We start from the raw sequence: 19,551 nt of genomic DNA on the forward strand, positions 1-19,551 counted from the left end.
ATTATTTCCTGAGTGAGTGGGTTGTTATAAAGCCAGGACACCCCTCAGGGTTTCCCCTCTTTGCACCTGTCTGCTTCCACTTTGATTTTCTCCACTATGTGATGTAGCACGAAAGCCCTCACCAGAAGCCAAGGCCATGCCCACAAACTTCTCAGCCTATAGAACCGTAAGCTAGTCTCAGGTATTCTTCTATAGCAACACAAAATGGACTAAGAACTGTTCAGTGAATTAAAGTTGTAATTACAAAATTCCCAAAAAAGAAATATCCAGACTCAGATTCCCCCCCCTCCTTTTTTTTTTTTTTTGAGACGGAGTCTTGCTCTGTCGCCCAGGCTGGAGTGCTGTGGCGCAATCTTGGCTCACTGCAAGCTCTGGTTCCCAGGTTCACACCATTCTCCTGCCTCAGCCTCCCAAGAAGCTGGGACTACAGGTGCCCACCACCACACCCCACTAATTTTTTGTATTTTTTAGTAGAGACGGGGTTTCACCATGTTAGCCAGGATGGTCTCGATCTCCTGACCTCGTGATCCACCCACCTCGGCCTCCCAGAGTGCTGGGATTACAAGCGTGAGCCACCGTGCCCAGCCTTCAGATCCTCTTATTGAAGAAGTCTATCAAACTTTTTAAGGAAGAATTAAAACTAATTCTACAGACTCTCTTCCAGAAAATAGAAGAGGAAGAGACATTTTCCAGTTAATGTTAAGAAATGTTTTACTTTGCTTATATCAAAACCAAAGACATTACAAAAAAACAAAAACAAAACAAAACAAAAAAAAACTACAGACCAGTATACTTTGTGGAATAAACCCAAACGTCCTTAACAAAATACCAGAATTTTGCAGTATATAAAAAGAATAATATACCCCAAACAATAGAAGTTTATTTGAAGGTAGCAAACTCAATTCACTATTTGAAGATCAATAAGTGTAATCCACCACATTAATAGACTAAAGGAAAAAAAATCCCACGATTATATTAATCAGTGGAATAAAAGCATTTGATACATTTCACCACCCATTCATGATAAAAACTGTCAGAAAAAATAGCAATAGAAGGGAACTGCCTCAACTTGATGAAGAGCAACTACAGAACTCCTGTAAGCTAACATTAAATGGTGAAAGACTGAATGCTTTTCCCTTATGATCAAGAATAAAGCAAGAATGTCTCTTTACCACTCTTATTCGACAAAGTGTAGGAAGTAGTAACCACTGTGTTAAAGAGAGAAAAAGGAAATAAAAGGCATACAGGTTGGAAAAGAAGAGCTAAAACTACTTATATGCAAATGACATGATTATCTATGTAGAAATCCAAGGAATCTACAGAAAAAAACTATAACTACAAAGTAAATCCCGTAAGATTGCAGGACATAATATAAATATATAAAAAATTAATTGCATTTCTATTTACTGGCAATGAACATTTAGATACTAAAATTAATAATACATTAGCATTTACAACCATACATACAAAAAAATACTTAGATGTAAATTTAATAAAACTTGTATCAAATTTATATACTGAAAGCTATACAATATTTATTAAAGAAATCAGAAAATAGCTAAATAAATGGACTGAAATATCACGTTCATGGATGGGAAGATTCAACATAGTAAAGATGTCAAGTCAGCTGGGCGCGGTGGCTCACACCTGTAATCCCAGCACTTTGGGAGGCCGAGGTGGGCAGATCACCTGAGATTGGGAGTTCTAGACCAGCCTGACCAATACGGAGATACCCTGTCTCTACTAAAAGTACAGAATTAGCCAGGTGTGGTGGCACATGCCTGTAAGTCCAGGAGGCTGAGGTAGGAGAATCACTTGAACCTGGGAGGCGGAGGTTGCAGTGAGCCAAGATCGTGCCATTGTACTCCAGCCCGGGCAACAAAAGCAAAACTCTGTCTAAAAAAAAAAAAAAAAAAAAGATGTCAAGTCATCACAAATTGATATACAGGTTTAACACAATTCCTGTCAAAATCCTAGCAGGATTTTTTTTGTAGATAGAAACAAGTTTTATTCTAAAATTCATATGAGGGGAAGAAAGAATCTGAATATTTAAAAACATTTATTTTTATTAAAAGAATGTAGTTGGAGTAATCAGTGTTCCTGATTTCAGGATTTACTATATAAATAGTAAACAAAACTGTGTGGTATTGGCAGAGAAATATACACATAGATCAGTAGAACAAGATAGGAAACCCAGAAACAGACTGATACTAATATAGCCAACTGGTTTTTGACAAAGATGCAAAAGCAATTCGATGGAGGAAAGACAGCCTTTTCAACAGTTGGTTTTGAGGCAACTGGACACCCATAGTCCAAAAAATTAACCCCGACAAAAAGTATCATCCCTTATACACAAAATGAACTCAAAATAGATCATGAATGTAAATATAAAACATAACACTTAATCAACAATCATGGGAGTAAATCTTTAGGATCTAGGGCGAGGCAATGATTTTTTAAGACTTAACCCCAAAAGCACAGTACATAAAAGGAAAAGTTAAGTTGTACTTTAAGATTTTTAAAGTTTGCTCTGCCCTATTACAAGGATGAAAAGAAGCTCCAGGATGGGAAAAAAGATTTGCCAGGCACATATTTGACAAAGGACAGGTATCTTGAATATATTAAACATAAAGAACTCCCAACACTCAAAAGTAAAATAACAGACAATCCCATTAGAATGGTCAAGAAAATGAAGAGATATCCCATTGAAGATGATATACAGAGGGCAGATAAGCACAGTGAAAGATTTTCACTGTCATTCATTAGTCATTAGAGAAATGCAAAGTAAAACCAAAATGGGATATCACTACACATTTATCAGAATGGCTAGACTGAAAAATAATGACAATACCAAATGCTGGTATGGATGCAGAGAATGGATCACTCATTGTTGATGGGATACGTAATGACGCAGCCATTCTGCACAATAGTTGGGCAGTTTCTCAAAAATATATGCAGCTACTATACAACCCAACAATGCACTCCTGGGTATTTATTCCAGAGAAATGAAGATTTATGTTTACACATAATCCTGTACATGAATGTATATAGCAATTTTATTTGTAATAGCCAAAAACTAGAGAAAAACTAGATGTTATTCAGTGGTAAATGGTTAAACAAACAGTGGTACATCCTTAACCATGGACTACTACTCACTGATAAAAAGAAATGAACTGTTGGCAAATATGACAGCCTGGATCTCCAGAGTGTTATGATTTACAAAGCCAATCCCAAAAGGTTTCAATCAATTTATATATCATATAATATAATCCCATTTATGTACTGTGTTATTTCATTAATACAATATTCTTGAAATGACAAAACTGTCAAAATGGAGAATAGATGAATGGTTGTCAGGGGTTGGGAAGGGAAGGAGGAGGAGTTGGATGTGGTTATGAAAGATCAGCATGAGGGTGGTATTAGAAATGTTCTCTATCCTGACTATATCAGTATCAATATCCTGTTTGTGATATTGTAAGATAATTTTGCAAAATATTACTATTGGGAAAAATTAGGCAAAAGGTATAGCGGATCTGTGTATTAAAAGTTTAAAGAAAAATAAATGAAGTGGAAGGTACCTTTTGGTCAGATAAGTGAAAATGAGGTAGAAATGCATTTTGTAAAACTTTTGAATACCAAAATAAATTTTGGATATAATTATTTAGATAATAAGGAACTGCAAAAAATCTTGATTATATGGGTATAATATCACAAAGTAAATGAATAGAAAATTACTCTGGCCACAATATATAAATTGTCTTATGTGTACAATTTTAGATTATGACAGTATTTCTCAAATACCATCTAAATATCTTAATGTTTAGAAATTACTTTTTCTAAAAAAGGAAGCCTTAAAATAGAATTGAGTTGCCTATATATTAATAGTTTTAAAGTATTAAAACTATTAAAGTAGCATTGTTACATAACATGGGATAGCCCTTTTAGTTTATAGATGTTAAATCCTAAAATTGATATTGTTACTAAAACTACAATTTTAGGAGACTGATAGATCATGCTTCTTTTTTTAGGTATGAGTTAATACCTTGGTGTTGTTTGTAAGTACATTGTTTCTATCTTTGACTGTGCTTTCCCTTTGAAATAATTCATAAAATGATGGCTACATTTCTGAGTCACAGATTCTTTGAGAATCTGAAGAAAGTATCTCCTCAAATAGATGGACCATCCACCTAATTTTTCATACAGCAGGGTACACATACCACCTGAAAGCAATCTCTGAATCCCAGTTTTAAGAAGCTCGATTAGAAGAAAATATCCAGAATATTGTATACAATTAATTTCAGGATAATGTGTAATCATCCAAAAACAACTACCTAATGAGCATCTGTTTGCTTGTACAGTATCTATGGCAGCCACCACATGGGATCCAAAACTATTTTTAAAATATTGCAAAATATTGTATTGCAAGAGGCTTACAATCTAGTTTAAGAAGCAAGATGTATTTATGAAGTGATTATTAGAAATGTCAGAATAATAAGGATAGGGTAGTTCCTAGTTTTAGATTCAAAGCATTACAACTTGTAAATTGGTAAATTTGTAAACTTTAACAATTTTCTGGATTAGTTTCAGGTAGTCTTTTTTTTCAGCATGACATTAGTTTTTGTGTGAGGCAGCCTTTTATAATATAAACACTTTGCTTGCCAACTTTTACTCATTTCTTTTTCAGGGACTGGAAATGCTTATGCTGTTTTAAGTAAATTCTGGTAACCAGTGTACCATTACCTCTTGGATTTGGGACTATGAGATGGGAAATAGAATTATTTTTTATAAATAAATGTTATGAAGGTAGCAAAGTGAAACAGAAAAACCGAGGACTGTCTGTATTTATTTAAAAACTAATTCAGACTTTATGCTGGACCTTGAGGATACAGCCATGAAAACATAAACACAATCCCTGTCTTAATAGAGTTTACTGTTTTAGGGGATAAGTTGTGCGGGATGATAGAATGAAAGAATAGCTCATGCAGGCTCCACGGTGCAAAAAAAGATTTTTGGTATAGGCTGCATAAAGAGAGTGTACTTATTGTGCTAAGAAGAATTTGAGTTCTTGAATTTCAGGGCCCTCATTTGTAAGGTGGGGATAATAATGGACAATGTAATAAGGTATTGGGTGCAGAGCCTGGCAGTTCTTAGGTACTCAATTAATGGTAGCTACTGCTATTGTTATTTGTTTAAACCACTTGAAAAATGAAGCCATTTTAGGATTTTAGGAGATGGAGCACAGTATTAAAAAAGGAAGATGGATATTCCTTTGTTTTCAAGGCAGTAGAGACACTTGTCTGGTATAAAAAGTTGTATTGAGAGATAATATGTGTAATTGTACACAATGTATAGCTTTAAAAGAACATATTTTTAACAATTTTCTGAATTAGTTTCAGGTAGTCTTTTTTTTTGTTTTTCAGCATGACATTAGTTTTTATGTGGGGTAGACTTTTATAATATAAAAACTTTGCTTACCAACTTTTACCCATTACTTTTTCAGAGATTGGAAATGCTTATGCTGTTTTAAGTAATCCAGAAAAGCGAAAACAGTATGACCTCACGGGCAATGAAGAACAAGCATGTAACCACCAAAACAATGGCAGATTTAATTTCCACAGGGGTTGTGAAGCTGATATAACTCCAGAAGACTTGTTTAATATATTTTTTGGGGGTGGATTTCCTTCAGGTATTTTAATGTAATTATAGATACTATATTTTATGAAGCTACAGAGTCTTACCTCCAGTTACATTATTTAGAGATGTATCTATCTTTTCTCCTACATTTCTTGTAGTGTTATGATCCTGTGATGGTTTTTCATGAAAGCAGGAGAAAAATGTTAGGGTGATTACTTTTATAATAGCCTGCCTTTTTCCTAGAACATATTTTAATTAAAAAAAAATGAAGAGTACAGATATTCTGTATTTTATATAAAGCTGAAAGGGAATGTAAGCATGAAACGTAATGTCTGTGTATTAGGTAAGTACTATTACAATTATGAATGGTTTTCTTCACTTAAACCCAGATGACTATTTGACATTGCTTCTCTAGAAATCTTTGTATGTCTTTTATCAATAATATTATAGTTGACTAATTTGGATTTATGTAGAGGTACTCATCTCTATTTCCATTTAAACAGTAGAAAGTCTGATTCATAGGTTATACTCAAAGTAAGTGGATTTTTAAGGTTACATTAAAATAGAAATAGCTAACTTTAACTAGACTATCAAAGTGAAATATTGTAGTGATACCACTAAATAGATAGATTTTATACTACCAACATAAATAGTATTAAACTCCACTTACATTTACAGTAAGTGGTCACTTAACATAAGGTTTTTGGAAACTGTGGCTGTAAGTGAAACAATGTTCTGTATAACAACTAATTTTACCACAGGCTAATTGATATAAACGAGAGTTAAATTGCTAAGGCATATAGTACATCATGTCTACTTGAAGTTGCAGTTTCCAAGGACCTCTGGATGACATTAAGTGAGGACTTACTGTACTGTGAGTTGTTAGTGTGGAAATCTTTTTTCCTTGAATGTAGCTCCTCTAAGGTACTTAAAATTATAGCTTTAGTCTTGTTTACAAAATTTACTTCAGGTGCTGAAGTAAATCCCATTCAACATTAGGAGAATCTTCATGAATGTAGCAATGTAATTGGACCTGGTGGCCCTCTCTGAATATTATTGAGAAAGGTTGTGGTCATTTCTTTTTATTTTTTAATAGAAACAGGGTCTTGCTCTGTTGCCCAGGCTGGAATACACTGGGATGGTCATAGCTCAGTGCAGCCTCAAAATCCTAGGTTCCACCAATCCTCCCACCTCAGCCTCCCAAGTTGCTGGTACTACAGGCATGTACCACCATGTCTGGCTAAGTTTTTTAAAACTTTTGTAGAGACAGGGTCTTGCTGTGTTGTCCAGGCTAGTCTTGAACTCCTGGCCTCAAGTGATCCTCCCACCTTAGCCTCCCAAATCCTGTGCTGAGATTACAGAGGGGAGCCACTATGCCCGGCAAGGTTGTGGTCATTGATAGGACATTTTGCAAAGCATCCTTGAAGGAAACAGGATATATAAATGCAAATTAATGACTGAAAATATAACCTGTGTTTTGACATGTTAGAATATATAATTACAGAAAAATTATTAAAACTAGTAATTTTGACTGGAAATATACTAGAAACAATCAGAAATCTTTCAGGCAATAGTAAATTTTCTTCTGATATTTGATTTGCAGTTATTTTGCTAGTTTTAACATAGTTTGTCAATGGTAGCCATTTCTGATTGCTCATCTTATATGAAAACAACTTGAATGTTTATCAGCAAGAGAATGTTGGAATAAATTGTGGTCCATCTATACCAAGATATATTATAGAGCTATTTTTAAACAATGAATTTGAATACTACCTTTTGATTTCTAGAGATGTTTATGATTCATTGATAAATGCAAAAAGCAAAGTTTCAAAGTAATAATACAACATTTATAAAAACAACTAGTCATAAACAAAAGAGGTTTATAAAAACCTCTATGTGTGTGGAGAAACTCTTAGTCAAGTTTTCATAAAGAAGGAACTTCTACCTGTAAAGGAAGCAGATTGGGAAGAATCATTCCTATTTCTATCCACCCTTCACTCACAAGAGGAGAGGGCAATAAGTATTTACTACTGAAAATAAACATGCATTATTTTACTAATTTTTAATAATTAAAAATGTAAAAGAAAATATACTTTTTCTGATCATAATTGCTTTCCCTAATTTAACTCTGCTTTTAATCTTTTAGGTAGTGTACATTCTTTTTCAAATGGAAGAGCTGGTTATAGCCAACAACATCAGCATCGACATAGTGGACATGAAAGAGAAGAGGAAAGAGGAGATGTACGTTTATGACTAGAAATCACAAAATGGCAAATTTCAGCTCAGGAAAAGCAATTAGAGTTGTCTGGAAAGAGGGCAAGTTGTTGTAGGAAATAATGAGTTTTTCTCTTACTAGAGGTGTTTGGTAGAGACTAGAAAATCCTTAGGGATATTGTAGGAATAGGAGGAGAGGTCAGCCCTGGGTGGTTGGATAGTATGACCCCTTTAGATTTGTTATTCTATGATTCTAATGAAGGTACACCTGCATTGTGCATGTTCTGAAGGCAACTTGTTATTGTTGGTCCTGAAGAATTTAGAATACTGAAAAACTTGAATTGGAGGTAACTTTCCTTGTTCTAATGCAGTTATACCTAATTGCCTATAGCAGTTTAATTACATGAAGTGGAAAGGTAAATGGAAAGAGCACTAGACTAGAAAGTAAAAGGCCTGGCCCCCAGCTTTGCCACTCATCAGCTCCCATCTTCTACCCTCAAATCCAAGGTAAAACATGGTTTTACAGCCTGCAGCATATTGATAGAGTCTCTGTGTGTGTCGGGGGAGGGAGTCGGGAAAGAGAGAAAGAAATGAGGACTTCCTCATCTATAAAATGAAATCACATTTTATCAGTGTTTTAAAAATCAGAATCTCCTGGTGATGTGCCTGGGCAGTTATATTTAAGAATCACCCCATTGGTATTGTTAGCAGATTTGAAAGCACTGAACTACATGATCTCAAATGCTCTTTCTGCCTCAAAATGTATGACAACTGTTGGATTATTAACAACTACAGTTATATTACAATTTGTTATTCTTTGATGATTTTTTATAGGGAGGTTTTTCTGTGTTTATCCAGCTGATGCCCATAATTGTATTGATCCTCGTGTCATTATTAAGCCAGTTGATGGTCTCTAATCCTCCTTATTCCTTATATCCCAGATCGTAAGTAGCTAAGTGAAGTTTTACAAAAATGAATTGTTGCTATTTCTGACCTAGCTCCTTTAAAGAGCTTGTGCTCGTGTAAACTTTGAAGTGCCAAATCTATTACTGCAAGTGTACCAGATTTTAAATTTCTATTTAATTTTTAAATTCGTTACTTTAAGTAATAAATTTGTCTTATGTTGTTAATTTACACTTCTATTCTCCTACTGTGGATAAGGACAGAAATGCTATATTTGAACTTGATAACAATTTAATGTGGTAGGTAATGTGTTGCCATTAAAGGCAAAAAATACTCTAAAGGACAAAACTACTTTAAAGACAAAAAGAGCAATGATTGATCTTACATAGTTTTATATCATTAAGGGGAAAATGGCTTTACTCTTCATTTTGCAAAATATTGATTAAATAAAAGCAAATATTACTTTTTTATGGTGTATTTTTTTCACCATATACTTTATATATAAGAGATCAGGACATAAAGGAAATTTAATACAGCATCCATTCTAGACAACTTTAATACAGTGAACATAAAGGAAACTATAACATCATATTGGCTGTTAATAGCAGCATGAACAAATAAAAAGCAGATAAAAAATAATAAAAATCATATTGGCAGTGATTTTACAGTATTACAATCACATTGGTCTAAAAATAAGAATTACTTTATTCCAAATAAGATTTTTATTAATGAAAAATTGAGATAACTTTATAAAAGCATAGTGTATTTAAAAGTGTGGTTACTTTTTGTGACATGAAATCATTGTTTTGGGCAATTTGACAGAATGTAAACAAATTACAGGTTGAGTATTTCTTATCCAAAATGCTTGGGACCAGAAGTGTTTTGGATTTTGGATTTTTTCAGATTTTGTAATATTTGCGTATATTTTATCAGATGTCTTGAGAATGGTACCCAAGTCTAAAAATGAAATTTATGTGTTTTTTTTTTTTTTTTTTTTGAAGAATATAGCTTTTTTACTAACAAAAGTCAGTTGAGTCATCTTAATGCTTGTGGAAAATGGTGACTAGAATGATTTTTTTTTTTTTAATTTATTTATTATTATTATACTTTAAGTTGTAGGGTGCATGTGCATAACGTGCAGGTTTGTTACATATGCACTTGTGCCATGTTGGTGTGCTGCACCCATCAACTCGTCATTTACATCAGGTATAACTCCCAATGCAATCCCTCCCCCCTCCCCCCCCCCATGATAGGCCCCGGTGTGTGATGTTCCCCTTCCTGAGTCCAAGTGATCCTTTTATATATACCCTATACACATAGCTTGAAGGTAATTTTATACAATATTTTTAGTAACTTTGTACATGAAACAAAGTTTGTATACATTAAACTGTCAGAAAGCAAGGGTATCACAATCTCAGCCACCCATGTGGACAACCTGTGGTTGTTTGGCATCATTCCTGATTCTGAATTTATATGCTACTGATAAGCAATCATTTTCTTTTTATTTGCAGGTTTTTTTCTTGAGACGGAGTCTTGCTCTGTGCCCCAGGCTGGAGTGCAGTGGCGCGATCTCGGCTCACTGCAAGCTCCGCCCCCCCGGGTTCACGCCATTCTCCTGCCTCAGCCTCCCAAGTAGCTGGGACTACAGGCGCCCGCCACCTCGCCCGGCTAGTTTTTTGTATTTTTTAGTAGAGACGGGGTTTCACCGTGTTAGCCAGGATGGTCTCGATCTCCTGACCTCGTGATCCGCCCGTCTCGGCCTCCCAAAGTGCTGGGATTAAAGGCTTGAGCCACCGCGCCCGGCCAGCAATCATTTTCTTACCCTAATTCACATATAAATATTTAACAGTGAAAAAATAATGTGTTCAGGGTTAACTAACCAGCATAGTAGCATCACCAGAATACCTGTGTTAGCTGTTAAACTATAGCAACAACAAACAACTACAGGCTTTTAGTTTCCACCTATGATGCTGTGTTTTGATTAAAAGGTGACCCATCATATGAGGTCAGCTTTGGAATTTTTCACTTGTGCCATCTTGTCGATGCTCAGAAAGTCTTAGTTTTAGAGCATTTTGGATTTCAGATTTTCGGATTAGGGATGCTCAACCTGTATTACCAATATTAACTTTTCAATGATTGTTAACTGTTTTTGTTCGCTTGGTTTATAGTAGCATATTGGAATGTCCAATTTTAATTAAAATAATGTTGCTGCATCTCTTTTACAGTGGAACAGGGCAAACTATTAAAATGCAGACAGAAAACTTGGGTGTTGTTTATTATGTCAACAAGGACTTTAAAAATGAATATAAAGGAATGTTATTACAAAAGGTAGAAAAGAGTGTGGAAGAAGATTATGTGACTAATATTCGAAATAATTGCTGGAAAGAAAGACAACAAAGTAAGTTTGTCATGGGTTTAACATTTTAAAACTTATTCACAGTCTTTGGAACTGATTATGTAGATTTCCCTATTCAAGGAATGTTCTGGAATTCCCTGGCACGTAATTGGGGCACAGTACTTAAATGTGATCATATATTTTATATTTATATGTTTTATATATGGCCTAACACAGGAATTGACACATAGTAAGGACTTAATAAATGGTACTTGTGTATTGTTGTTATCGATAAATATTTGGTTGAATAAGGAATACCAAATTTTATTGTACTGATAATATCCATCGTAAGACACATCATTCTTTTATGTACCACCAAGAAAGAAAAAAAATCCTGGGAGATAAACTGTGTCATCAATTTTAAGATGCATCCTGTTTTCAGGGTTAAGTTTGAAACTTTTTGTTAATTTAGCTTTAGTATTTAGAATTTAATGTACAATGAGTTTTGTTGACATTTCATTTTTCTTTACTTTGTTCACAGAGAGGCTCTTCGGAACACTTAATTTGCTTAGGCTTTTCCAGCCTCAGTTTTGTTAATTTAAGGAACAGTTCCTCTATGAGTTTATTTCATGTGTAAAATGGGTGATGATGAGTGGGCGGAGGAAATAATAGCTATCACTTATATAATGCCTACTGTTTCAGTCACTGTCCCAAGCATGTTATAAGTATTAACTCATTTAATCTCCACAACAACCCTGTGAGGTTACTATACTCATTTTACACATGAAGAAACTGAAGCAAAGAGAGATTACTAACTTGCCCAAGGTCATAGAGGTTGTTTGTGATTCAAAACCAGACAATTTGTCTCTAGAATCCAGGCCCTGTGCTCTAAAGTCTTCCCAGAAATAACCAGCTTTATGGGGTTTGTTGTGAAAATTAAATCAGGCAATAAAATACTTCACACATAGTAAATGCTCAGAAAATGTCAGCGATTATCATCATCTCCCCCTTGCTAGGGAAGAGTTGATAAAATGTAACTTCCAAGAGAGTCCTTAACCTCTCTGGTCTTGGTTTTTTCCTCTATATAGTGGCAGTTAGAGATGTGACCTCCTTGACTTCTAACTCAATGAGTTTGTGAAATCAGTCTGTCTTCAGTGTGGAGAAGGTTACATTAGACTAGTGACTTTTAGGTTTTCAGCTGGGAATGAGTTGCTACCCTCCCTCCACCCTACCCATCTCTAGAGATGTTTGGTAATGTCTGGAGATAGTTTTGTGTGTCATCATGGGATGGGAATGGAAAGGGATTGCTACTGGCATCTAGTGGGTTAAAGTCAGGGATGCTGCTAAACATCCTACAATGCACAGGACAGGCCCCCCACAACAAAAAAACTATCCAGCCCAAGCAGTACTTTAAATAATTGAACGAATATTAGGCTAGGCATTGGAGAGTTGGATTGGAATCTAGACTCTGCCATTCGTTAGCAGTGTGAACTTTGGTTTATCTAAGTCTCAAATTTCTCCTTTGGGAAGAATCATCTGTAAATAGATATAAGTGCATATGTGTAAATAAAAGGCGTAGTATAATATTGATTGAGTTGTTAATCCTAGTCCAGTTGATTTGGTAAAGATTATTTCTGGAGATTTTTACAAATGGAATGCTCTCTTAACTGTGAGTATATTTTTAATGTGATCTTGACTAATCCATATAAACCAGATGTCTTCTACTTTGACCATTGTGTTCCAGAAAGTAACTGATTTCTTTTTTTGTTAAATCTTCTTTAAGTGCTCCTGGTCTTTACAGGTATTAATAAACAGTGAAATGACTGAGAGTAACAGGAAAAAACAAGGAATACTCCTTGAAGAATTTTGATTTGTAGTCTGTATATCATTAGTAGCTGTGCTGTCTACACACAGAAGGAAGCCTCAGAAGTACTTATTTGCTGAATAGCAATATTATGATTGTATAACAAGCATTTTTTTAATCTGTGTTCCTTCAGTAACATTATTATATGTATTTTTTAATTTAAGTAAACTCAGAACAAGATTTAAAATTTTTGTATTAAATACTTAAGTCTTGGGATAATCTGAAATCTTAACAGAAGGCCACAGCAAAAATAACCACTGGCAGTATTGAAAAGCATATAATATTTTTAGGAAAAGAGGCCAGGATGATGCTTCAGAGGAATAGTTTTTAAACCACTGGGGAACAGGAGTAGAGAGAAAGGATTCCAACATGAATTGACAGGATTCTATCCTTATTTCTTTTCTGTGTTTGTTTTACCTGCTAGACTTCAGATAAAGTTTTCATTAAAATTTTTTTTTTCCTACTAAAACAGCTTTTAGGAGTTGTACTTGCATTTTTTTAAGTCAGTTAATCAAAATATATCGAAGGGCTCCTGTAAAGCATCACTTGAGCTTAAGCAACTAGGTGACAAAAATTTTATTCAATTAGCAAAATATTTTTCTTTCTTAACAGAAACAGATATGCAGTATGCAGCAAAAGTGTACCGTGATGATCGACTCCGAAGGAAGGCAGATGCCTTGAGCATGGACAACTGTAAAGAATTAGAGCGGCTTACCAGTCTTTATAAAGGAGGATGAACTGGAATTTTTATTTACACCTTTTAGCGTACTCTTTATTTTTTCTGTAAGTAAGTTTAGTTTCATCATGAGAGATGAAGAAAAAGATTTAATACTGAAAACTAAACTGAATAGTTGGTTCCTGAAATCTTGGACTGTTTATGACCTACTGGCTCCTTTAAATAGTAATTGAAAACTAAAATGGAATATTTTAGTTACGCTTCTACAATTATTTTCATTTTAAAAGCTTACATGATTCCTAACTAAAATGTCTTGAGAAAGGATTATCACACCTGTAGCAATTTCCAGTTTTAGTGATTCTCCATTTTTTCCCTTGTCATGTAAATATTTATGGAATGATCATTTTGTGTACATACAGGTTACTGCTTTTTTATTTAAATTCCTTTAGTGTTTAGCTCCATGAGACACTTCAGTTTAAATTGATGGAATAAATGTTATATGACACATTTACATTTTCCTTATCAAGGTGTCAAATATGTGGACTTTAAACAATGAAACCTTTCCAAAAAGAAAAAAACTTTAACTTTGTGTAAAATCTTATAGTATTATCAGCTTAGAGGGAATTGATATTTTTAATATTGCCGTTATATTCCAAAATATATATTGAGATAAATGAACTGGTGTAGAATATCAGTTTGCTATTTAGTTTTATGAATTACTATACATATACATGCATAGAAATGAAATGCTATACTGATAGATTTTAAAGAAAATATGAGGAAATGGCTATAAATATTAAACTAAAAGGGTGTTGAACAGTAAACTGCAGTTATGTCATTTACAATTCCAATACGTAAAAGGCCACCAAATTTTGATGTATATGTCCTTGAAGACTGCTAAAATTTATGAAGAGGACTCACATTTTCCCCCATAGAAATTTGCAGTTTCTTGGTGATCATTTAAGCAGGATCCAAAGAAGTTCTTCTACAAATAAGTAATAAGAAATATGAGTACTAAAATATAGCTTTGTGCCTTTTAACCCTATGCCAACTCCTAAACATAAAAGTAGATTACAGTATACTTACCTGATCAGAGCATGATCTGTTTGGCCATATGCAAGTGTGAGCAGAAATAGAGCAGCAGGTAGAACAGTAACTTAAAGCAAGTCATCCTTTAAAAATTCTGAGCTAAAATCTATTCACCATTGAGTAATTGAATTAATCCTATAAGAATAAGCTCCTTGTAAGTAAATCCATAATATGAATTAGAAAAAAGAAAACAGCTGGAAATTGAAGTTTTTGGTGCCTGTATACTGGATATGAAACTATTTGATTTCTAGTCTTCTGTGGTTAGCAGTTGTAATATTTTAATGATTTTGCTTCATACTTGGTTAGTGGAACATAAACATATCTTTGGTACTTCTTTTTGAGTGAGAGAATGCTAGATAGGGTGGCTTTGTTCTTTGTTTAAGTTTTTTTTCTGAATGTAGTTAATTTATGGCATCTGTTGAATAAAACTGCTAAAATGAGCTCTTAAAAATGTTCTGTTGTATCCCCTTTTCCAGGTGAATCAATAGAAATGCCTGATTGAATTAGTAGGTTAAACTAAACAACATACTGTCATAGGAAAACTAGACAGCTTAACCAACTTGCTCTTAGAAATGTTACCTTAAAAAAAAAAAAACAGTGCTTAAGAGAAAATACAATTTTAAATATTTTGTTGAGCCTGTAGAGTAAGTTTTTTTTTAAAAAACTAAGTTCATAGCATTTTAATTAACTTTGAAAGTTCATATGTATCAGAAAATTTATGAAAACTTGAATGAAAAATATTTCATCTATTTTTCTAATTTTAATGGCAAATTTACACTATTATGGCTGATAATTCTGTGAACTTACCTTCTTGTTGACTGATTCTTTTTCCCTTAATCCCAGCTTTAAGGAGATAGGTGAAGTTATTATACAAAGTTAAGTGATACCATAAAGTGTATATTATAAAGTCATACATGGCTTTTGGACAGTATTATATTTCAGTTGCATTGCTGCATTCCATTAAATTTCATAAAATGCTAGGGAAAATGTGTTTGATAAAATTTTCTGCAGTGAGAAATGACAGACTGAGTGCCTGACAGTTTAAGCCACATATGAAATATGCAAGTAAAGATTCAGTCCTTAATGTCATCTATATCATGGTGTAAAAGCTCAACAAGTGTCTTATAATTTGGAGTTAATCATACAAAGTAAGAAGAGTTTAGATATCTTGAGATGAAAGATTTTCATGTTTGCTGCTTTTTTATAATAAAAATCCCAACATTTTGCTATCTTATTTTTAACTACATGAACTTTGCAATTTCATTGGCTCATTCTAATGACCACCTAAAAGTCCTCAATCTTTGAATATTGCTTTATTAGCTCCTCTAACTGGTATTCTAACAGTTTAGCAGCAGTTATATTTATTAATGCTTTACATTTTTACCCCTTTTTACATAAACACACACAAATACACCAATGCATATGCACACAAACATTATTGTCCTTGTGAGGGTTTGGGGGAAATGAAAATAGTACCTTTCTCCTCTTCTTTTGATTCCTTAGTTCCCAAATAGACTGGTGCTAGTCATTTAGTCATTTGTAAATTTCAGAATGTAGTTTGATTAAATGTGAACTGAATTCTCAACAATGAAAAATGTCAAGTTGGATTCATCTAATAAGTGAATATAATATATTTTGTAAACATTACATTTGAACGCCTAAATATTTGTTTCATAATCATTACATGCTTGTTTATGATTTACAAAGATTTGGTAGAGAAAAGTACAGTCCTTAAGGCATATATATGCCAGTGCATTAAACTACTCAGCTTTTGTGTCAGCTCAGGTGTTCATAGGAACAGGAATGTGGAATACTAGCTTTTTACTTTAATTATACTTTTTGCTTAATTTTTCTTCCAGTTAAATCTTTAATTACACTAGTATGTAAAGTAGTTACTGAGAAAAATGATTAAGTTTTTGATTTCCCTTCTGTTGATCTGTAATATTTTTAAATGAAGCTATTTAACACATACGACACGCTGATGTTACTTAATGGATTCCTATGTATTTCGTTAAAAAAAAAAACTCCCACCTGTGTTAAGACAGCTAAATATTTCTTGACGTTGGCTTGAGGACCAAGTGAGCCATCTTGCCAGTTAAGCAAGTTTTATGTCCAAGGACCAAATGGTTAAAAGAGGAGAATTTGTACATTTGTCGAGCTTCCCCATGTGAAGCTTGGGTTCAGTACTATCCTATTACTACTAGCCATCTTCATACTGAGTGAAGCAAACTGAAAGGGAATTCATAATCTTTTTTCTTATCTGAACAGAAAAACTAATGAAAATCAACAATACCTGTTTTAATTTTCATTCAACAGCTGAAAAACCATGTCTGTTGACCACATTGGACTATTGCCTAGTTAAAATCCATAAAATACCCTATAAACCAATGAAAAGAAAGTAATCTGGCAATAATTTCCAACATTTTAAATTCTAATTTCTAGTTACAAAGAAAAAGGATAGAATGAGGTTTTTCAAGGAATTCTTGTTCATCCCTTCAATAATTTGGCAGGCAAAACAGTCCTAGAATTCAGCTTCCTTTTTGGTTTTATTACTATTAAATAGATAACTTTCATATAAATGGAAACACTTTTCCTCAAAACATTAATTCAAAACATACTCCTTATATTAAGGATTATAGCACCACATTTTTTGTAAATTCCCTATGTGTAACTTTTTCCTGTTGGTATGTGATTTTTTTTATTTAATATGACTATCTGCTGGTGTTGGGGCCAATAGATTTGTGAATATTCTGTGGATGTGTCTATGTACAGGTGTATATATATATTTTTTTCCAGCTAATACCTCAAATGTGTGATTGTTTAATATATACCACACTATGTTTGCACAGTGCAGGGCTTCCATTAGCAGTGGATATTTTTATTTCTAACTTTGAAAATCAGTCAACACAATTTCATTGGTGTGACTTCTTTCTGTTGCTCTTTTTCATATTTTAATGCAGAGATTCCTATTATAAGGTCCATGCTTCAAACATAATTATATCTTTCTATATCCAGCCATCTGGAAATATATAGGGTTAAGAAGTATTTCTTGAAATGTCCTTGTTTAGTAAGTTAGTAAAAACTGGGATGACTAGTTGCCAAGATGTCTTGTAACTGCATAGCAGATGACACCTGGCATGGCAAGCCTCATTCACTTCAGCACAAGACTGTACATTTCAATCTGATATTCTACTTTGCCATTTAAGTACACAATTAAAATCATAGAGATTTTCAGTGACATTGGAGTATTGTAATTATTAGTTTCAAAAAGAATTATTTTGAATAGGATGATTAAATCAGTGAGAAGAAAGAAACACACATAAATGGTATTTTGCAGTTTATCTGTATTAAGAAATGCTTCTTGCCAATTTCTGGTTTTGGTTTTTGGATTGCTGCATAAGACTTTCTTTCCATTTACTTTAAGTATTTTTAAAAGCTGCAGGTAATTTTTAAGGTTTGATGGAATTATAATGGAAGCCTTGTATAAGTTAAATGAAACTAGTAAAGGAGAGCTTACTTTGTCTATAATGCATTCAGGATTATAAATTAGATTTTAAAATGAAATGTCTGATTTGTAAAATATTTAATGTTATATCAGACTTAAATAAAATTTTCTGTGAGAACGCAAAGTAAATGCATTTGATTTTTAATGAATGTTCTGAATGAAATATGAATTTTTGTCTTTCAGTCTCTGTAGTTTATCTCAATATATTAATAAAAAGGTCTGTTCTCACTGTAAAATGTTTGTTTTTATCATGTTTTTATACTTTTAATATGGCCACTCTTTCATTCATTCAACTAGGCAACAAGTGTATCAATGCTTGCTATATCCCAGGCAGTGAGCTGGGTGCTGGGAATCAATCATTGAATAAGAAAGACAAAAACCTTAGAGTTTCCATCTAGCAAAGAAAATAAATATCAAGTAAATAATTATAATTATGATAAATTCTACAAAGAAAATTACAGGGCACAATGAAAGCATTTATCTAGAAGGCCTAAACTATTCAGTGAGGGTCAGGAAAGGCTTCTCTGAGAGTGAGTTTAAGCTGAAATGCAAAAGAAGAGATTAGTAGGATTAAGGTATGCTAGAGAAATATCTCAGGCAGAATGTGCTAAGTTGGTAAAGTGATAAAAATCTTTATGGAAGTGGAAACAAACTTGTATGATCATAGCATAAGGAATCCAGGGTAGGTGAGAGAATCAATATAGGGGCCAGATCCCCATAAGAACGATATATAAACCATGATGCTGATATTGAACTTTATCCTAAGTCAATAAAGTTGATTTTCAAGAAAGGAGTTAAATGATCCGATTTGGGTTTTTAGAACATCATTTTTGTTGCTCTATGGAGACTGGAGGGCAAAAGAGAATGTAAGAAGAATAGGAGGTTATTGTCAAGAGAGAGATGATCATGGCTTGCACTAGGGTACAAACATAGATAGGTGACTAGTTTTCAAAGATAGGAGGTAGAATCAACAGAACTCTGATTAGATTTGTGACATGCAAGCAGCAATTAAAAACCAGGCTAAAATTTTCTGAAAATTTGGCTATGAAAGGGAGTAGAGGAAAAACAGGGTGGTAGCTGAAAGAGGATGTGATTTCTAAAGAAGCTTTTCTTTTGAGCATCTCGCTCTGTCACTCAAGCTGGAGTTCAGTGGGGCGATCACCACTCAATGCAGCCTCAAACCCTGGGCTGAAGGGATCCTCATGCCTCAGCTTCCGGAGTACCTGGCGCACGCCACGTAAGGCTAATTCTTTATTGTTGTTATTATTAGTAGTAGTAGTAGTAGTAGTAGTAGAGATGGGGTTCTATCTTGCCAGGCTGGTGTGGAACTC

At 33.7% G+C, this 19,551-nt stretch overlaps 1 protein-coding gene across 4 annotated transcripts in view; it reads left to right on the plus strand.

The window, feature by feature from the left end:
- The window catches only part of DNAJB14 (DnaJ heat shock protein family (Hsp40) member B14), a 51,812-nt gene extending 33,356 nt beyond the window's left edge, over nucleotides 1-18,456 (plus strand). The window contains exons 4-8 of one of the 4 annotated variants that reach the window (XM_003899010.5): nucleotides 5,501-5,686; nucleotides 7,781-7,875; nucleotides 8,683-8,792; nucleotides 10,977-11,149; nucleotides 13,563-18,456. In XM_003899010.5, coding sequence (XP_003899059.3) covers nucleotides 5,501-5,686; nucleotides 7,781-7,875; nucleotides 8,683-8,792; nucleotides 10,977-11,149; nucleotides 13,563-13,687 — 689 coding nt within the window. In that variant the 3' untranslated portion in view covers nucleotides 13,688-18,456. Of the gene's footprint in view, nucleotides 1-5,500; nucleotides 5,687-7,780; nucleotides 7,876-8,682; nucleotides 8,793-10,976; nucleotides 11,150-11,627; nucleotides 11,707-13,562 lie in introns of those variants that run through there. The other 3 variants (XM_021938662.2, XM_009207250.4, XM_031664406.1) reach the window with 3 other exon arrangements.
- Nucleotides 18,457-19,551: the final 1,095 nt, after the last annotated feature.

The sequence above is a fragment of the Papio anubis genome, chromosome 3 (assembly GCF_008728515.1).
Source record: "Papio anubis isolate 15944 chromosome 3, Panubis1.0, whole genome shotgun sequence".
Lineage (NCBI taxonomy): Eukaryota > Metazoa > Chordata > Mammalia > Primates > Cercopithecidae > Papio > Papio anubis.